A 6,445-nucleotide genomic window follows, 5' to 3' on the forward strand; every position below is an offset into this window, starting at 1 on the left:
AACACCCAGAGATATGTTCCAGTTAAGCAAATTACTCGAAAGGAGAATGTCATTTTGTATCGTTTGAAAATATGTATTACTATTCATCACCAAGCTGATAAGCAAACAGTTTTTTTCGTGCCCATTTTTGACCTATATGATCAAATTCGAACTATTTACTTGGCATTTTAACTATCCCGACATTCGCCTTCAGAGATTGCATTGACAAAAAAAACGGATCTTCCCTCTTGACAATTTCAACAAGTTGAAAAACCCGAAGAAAAAAGGAGATAAAATTATTTCGTTGCAACCAAAAAATTTAGCGTTTAACATCAAAATTTGCAATAGTTCATGTCTAATTTATAAAACGAGATGATTATTTGCTTTGTGTGAAATATGCATTATATAAATCCTAAACATACTATTTAGGAAGTTTTTTTAGAGAACGGGTTTTTTTTTATTCTGACAGCTAGCTGCATATTAACATAGCTGGCTGCACGCTTTCCTCCGATCGCCAGAACCACCACTCAATCTAACATTCGATGCGTTAAACCTCTCTTCATTTAGCTTTCTATTTTCATACTCTATCATTTGTCGTGTCAGGTCTTCAAACATTTCCTTCACACCTGTTCCTGTTTTGGCCGAAGTGTAGTACCATTTATGGAAACTTGAAGACATTGCTTCGATACTGCTTGGGTCGATTTTGGCGAGGTCAGATTTGGTGCCTGCTAAAACGCAGGGAACATCTTCGTCGAGAACACTCAGTGACATCGAACGCCACTGTTCTATGTTGCTGTTTGAACTTTCTGAAGGGTTGAGGCTGAAAAAATAACTTTGTTAGTTGTAAGATTTGTCGTTAGTTGTTATATGTAGCAAAAAAACTTGGTTAAGGTTTTCATTTGGGCTACCCTCAACAGTTGCCAAATTCAGCTTGCAAAAATATTTTTATAAGTAGCCGCCATAGTCCTTGATTCGCCGATATTGTAAGAGGAAATTATTATCGAAATATTATATTTCACGTGCATGTACATAAAATTTATAAAATGTTATAGAAATTATAAAATAATTAAGTCTTCGGTTCAAAAGAACGTTTAGTACACTCATCTCAAAACAGTGGTTGGTGGACCAAATTTTGTTTTATCAATGAAAGATGTTTTGAGAATACGCTTTTCACATCAAAAAAATTGGGGGCTCACCTTTCGAATCTGGGAGAAAAATACAGAAAACTGACTTCTCTTTAAAATAAAACCGACAACCCAAAACGTATTAGTTCTAGTGTAAATAAATGGGAAACAGTTAGAAAATTTAAATTTTACAGTGCTCACAAATATCGACCCTAAACAGTGTCAATATTTTGACTAAACCATATACTGGTGATTACAGAATGGAGCGGAAGGGCGGTAGGAAAAGGCACCCGACTTTTTCAACAATTTTTGTGTTTACAGTTAAATTGATAGTTTGCTGATTATTTTAAAAAATGTTTTGTTAAATTAAACGTTTGAGGTAGAACGTTAACTGTTTTCTCATTAAATCGGTTATGGAAACAAGACTCATGAAGCATACACTCGAAGCTACAAACTCCTGTTTTCCTTGATATGGGAGACTGTGGAAAGTTAATACTTTAAGAGAACAGTTATTTTTGCAGACACCAACTAAACTTCAGAAGTTTATACTTCCCCGTTAACATGACATCATGTGTGTTCAATTACCGAGAATTTGTTTTCACCCTTTTTTTCTACTCCTTCTATATTAATTAGATTACAATATAAAACAACGGATCTTTCTTTATCATAAATTTTTATCATTTTCCTGTCAGTGGAAGCCTTCATGGGTCAGTGGAGGCCTGTCAATGGGTTAATGTAAAAAATGACAGAAATCATTTTTGCTGAAAGTAGTTCAGCAAACCCTTTTGGAGGGAAAAAGTTTTACTGCAACATTATTTTTTCATATCTAGTAGACTTTGAAAAAATTAAAATATAAGACAAAATTCATGTTTTTCCGCAAAGACTAAAAAAACTTAAGAACACTCTTCTTCCTCGGTTATATAATGTCCTTAACCAAAAATTATTTCTTTTCAGGCCAAACTAATAATCTGCTGGCTTTTCTAAAAATACAACCAGGAACCCAACGTTTCGGAGAAAAATGTGTTTCATCATCATATTTATGAATAAAAAACACTATTGCAAAATACAATCAAAATTTCAAGCTGTATTTTAAAATTTTGCAAAACTTTTAAAGAAATATAATTTAACATAATATGCAGTTGTTTTTTTGGGAGATTATATGTAAAACTTCGGAAAATTTAATTTCATCGTTAATTTCATATCCTGTACTTTCACATAGTGAAGTTTTTAAATCTTTTCCGTAGTTGCAAAGATTTGACTCTTCTGTTTATTTTTTCAATCGTTCAAAGAAAAAAGATTTCATCTTTTCTGGTTGAGAGATTGTACTAAAACCAACGAATTTTCCGCTTCCCCTTTTTCTAAGGCAATCATTATAATTCATTACAAATTTAATCAAAAATCAAACATTCAATTTTATTGCCAAACAATTTAATCAAAATTCGAGTTTTTGTAGACACTAATATTAAATGTAAAACGCACTTACTTTCGCAACTACTAAATAAAAATTGAAAAAATTTATTTCGTCGTTAATTTTGTATCTTGCATGTTTATGAAAATTTGTTTTCATCTGTTCCTAGGTAACAAAGAATTGAACTCCTTGCGCCTCTCATTTTTTACGGCTTTTCGGTTCTATGTTTCCATATGATAAGATTTTATTGTGTTCGTTGCTAAACATATTGTACCGAAACAACGGACAGCGGACCTTTCCAATACACAAAGTCTTTTTTCATTATCTTTTCAAGCCAACGTCCACTTTGGCTGAAAGTGAGAACCACTTTTAACCAAAGTATTGGAGTTCAACGTGCAAATCTCTTTGGGGGAAAACACAACCATTTGACAGCTCATGTACCTAAAACCCAAATCATAAAAGTTTTTGTCAATCTAGTGCAATTACAAAGAAAGCCAGCCGAAAGCAGTAGCAAATAAAGCAGCAAAATTTTTTCAAGTTGATTTCGGAAAAATTTTATAAAATTTATTTAGAATAATGAAACTATTCAAGATAATCGATTCAAAGACCTTTAAAGTTTTTTCTCTAAGCCAAAAATTAGTGATACAACTTTGAGTTGAGGGCAGTTGGAAAGGTCACCAAATTTTTTCAACAAGGGCTTCAGTCCAAATTGATATTCCACAGTTTTTCTTAAAATATCTCAAAGAACGTAACGTTTTTGGGACAAAAATGTTTTATCTTTAAAAGCACATTTTTGCCAAATACACTCCAAACTAAAAATTATTTTCAAAAAATTTTTTATCGCTGTTTTTAGTAGACTTTGAAAAATTAAAATAAAACGACATCAATTACAATTTAGAATTTCAGAAAACCCTATTTCCGTTTTAGTATAATGACATGTCTCTTGAATAACGGAAATTTTATTTTCGGCTATTTCAACAATTTCGTGGTCCAAATTGATAATCCGCTGATATTTCTAAAGGTATCGCAAATTCAAACTACAATCTTTAAAAAATAAAATCCCATAGATCTTCAAAAAACTAATCTGGAACATAAAATACAATTAATTTCGGAGATAATAAATGTGCTCCGAAAAAATTCATTAATTGTTTTTTCTTTTCATTTGTGCAGGACTTTGAAACAAAAATAATTAAACAGTTGTTTTTACAGGTACTAAAAAAATTCGGAAAATTTTAACCTCTTCGCTAATATAACATCCTGTGTGTTCAGTTACCGAAACATCAATTTAAAGTTTATCCAATGTGGAAACTTTTACTGTTCCAGCTATAGATTGTCTTAGTTGCTGACAGTCTGGCAGTAATTAAATCTTATATTCGAGTGGATGCATAGAACTGAAGGTTTATAAATTAAAAAAAATTGTGTTGCAGCGAGTCTTGGGTTCATCCAGCTAAACAATTTAGGCAACACAATATGACTCGTGTGTAGCACAGTATATTAAATCTCCAGCGCACAAAAAAGTTTTTAAATTATGTGACAGAAACAAATTGGAGTATCCGAAAGCAGCCTATATGCGTTAGAGAAAATTACTTGATCTGTTTGAACCAAAAAGTAGACCATTTTTTGACAGAAAAAAAACTCTTTCTAAAAACACTTTCTAGAAAGATAAGTTTTTGTGCAATTTGAAAGACGCAGAAAGAGACAAACAACACACAAGCATTACACATTATAAACACAAAGGAAATCACACAAATACAAACCCCCAGCACAATAAAAATTTTGAAAATTTTTATCTTTGAGGACTGTTCTTTAATAAAAGTTTGTCATGTTCTGATAGGTCTTTTTTGAATTTTTAGGTGTGAACTGAAGTAGGCAAATGGGTCGTTAGTTTTCATTATAACAAAAAATTGAAATGAAAAAAAAAGAAAAAACGTTGCCATTTTTGATGTCCCGTGATCAAGATGAAAATATTATTTTTTAAAATTCCCAAAATTGTGTCACCAGTGAGATTTGAAAAACTAAAAATAGCTTTTGAAAAAATTTAAAACCTATATTCAATTATACAAAATGAATTTCTTGAACAAATTTTTGTATTATGCCTCTGCTTGCATCTATTTTTGGCTATATTTGCCTCACTCTGCCTCTATTTGTTTCTAACACATAAACCAGCTTACTCTCTTTGACTGATTCTCTCTTCCTCTTTCTTTCTCTCTTGCTCTTTTTAAAACACACATACCACAAAACTTACACACACTCACTCATTGTGAAAATAAAATTTTCTTTGAGAACTGAAAATGAAAAGAATTTTACTCTTCATTTTTCAAAAACATACTTTGTTTTATATGTAAGGACTTTCACTATCAAAAACTAGATAATTTTTCAGTTGAGATAAAAACCCACATTCTGGAAAAGACCAGTTCAAAGGGTAATTTCGAAAAATAGAAAAGTGAAAAATAATTTTTTTTCTAATCTTTAATATTATGAACATTTTTATTAAGTTCTTCAACTTGCCGATCAATAAACTGTTTAACTCTCAAAGAGATCTGTTCTGCGATCTGTTTTGACAACACAAGCAGCAGAAATAGAAATTGTAAGAGAAAACTTCCACCTTTTTTCAATAATGTATTTGGTTGATTTAGTTTTCATTCGATGAAACCTGTTTTTACGTCTCCTCGGTTTTGAAAAAATTGCAATGCTTTTTTTTTGAGGAAATAAAAAAAAATGTTTGCAGAAACAGCTCTATAATTTATATGAAAATACATTTTTCTACATTTAGTTATACAATTTCAAACATGATTTTTGCTATTATGAGAGCTCTAAAGTGCATGAAGTCTTCTATCTTCTAACAAATATTTTCGCTACAGAGAAACATTGGCTTTTGCAATAGGTTTGGATCGGCAGAAAGCAGGGAGACTGAAAAAAAAATTTTAAAAATGCTTTAAAAAAACAAAGTGGTTGAATTTTTTCCAAATTTTTTGTGAAATAAATAAAATTTTAATTTTTAGGCAATAAGCAGTAAAGAATTACTCGTAACAATCAACTTTCCTTAACCTAACAATTTTTTCCCCCGATTTTCTGTGTCTGTTTTTAAATTTCAACACGATCTGTGACTCCAAACTGTTGGAACAGTAACTCCAATGAATTATACCTAGACGCACAATTAGGAGGTGTAAAGGGTTGTGCTCACTGCACTGGCGGACGCCAAACTGGCGAAGGTTAGACCCTATGCTAACACTTGTCATATGTGGCTTATATGCTTTCAATTTCGAATTAAATCGCATTTGCTCATATATCATCATAGAGGTGAAGATACACATCAATTATTTTGTTGGTCATAGTCTACCGAGAAAAAGGAAGCAGCTTCATAGTCTGTTACATATTGATTGGAGTTACACTAAATCGTTAGCTCTGAAGCATTAATGGAACAAAAACATTTTCAAGCAAAATGTTCAAGTGTCTTACAAGAGCATCCCAAAATAGTAAAATCCTGATTCGCTCTAGCGACATTCTCATTCAAGCGTCATAAAAAGAGCTGCTCATGTTTTCTCCTATAGCTGATGATGGTGTCAGCTAAATTGAAATCGGTGTTGTGGAAAGGTAAAGTTGAAAAAGCTTTTTTCTTCACACCTGAAGTATGAAACCATTTTCTTGATGCATAATAATCTAAACGTATTGAGGAATGGTTAAATTTTGATAGTTTTATTCATGCTTCTTTTCAAAACATCTTCGCAGTGTTTTGTACATTAAGTTGCTTTGTTACTTTCATACTGACAAATACTGACAAACAACCAGCAGCGAAAAATGTGTCATATTTAAAAACCAAAAGTACAGGTTCGGGACAGCGATTCAAGCGCATTTTAGCAGGGACAACAGCTTTGAAAAGTATGATTAAACAAAAAGTCGAGTCCTCTAAGCTCCATATATAAAAACATATATA

At 31.6% G+C, this 6,445-nt stretch overlaps 1 protein-coding gene across 1 annotated transcript in view; it reads right to left on the minus strand.

The window, feature by feature from the left end:
* Positions 1-255: 255 nt before the first annotated feature.
* Positions 256-6,445, minus strand: part of LOC142342976 (uncharacterized) — a 34,523-nt gene continuing 28,333 nt past the window's right edge. The window contains exon 5 of the mRNA XM_075394658.1: positions 256-799. Coding sequence (XP_075250773.1) covers positions 460-799 — 340 coding nt within the window. The 3' untranslated portion in view covers positions 256-459. The remainder of the gene's footprint in view (positions 800-6,445) is intronic.

Source organism: Convolutriloba macropyga, chromosome 7 (genome assembly GCF_964194025.1).
Source record: "Convolutriloba macropyga chromosome 7, txConMacr16.3, whole genome shotgun sequence".
NCBI classification, from domain to species: Eukaryota; Metazoa; Xenacoelomorpha; order Acoela; family Convolutidae; genus Convolutriloba; species Convolutriloba macropyga.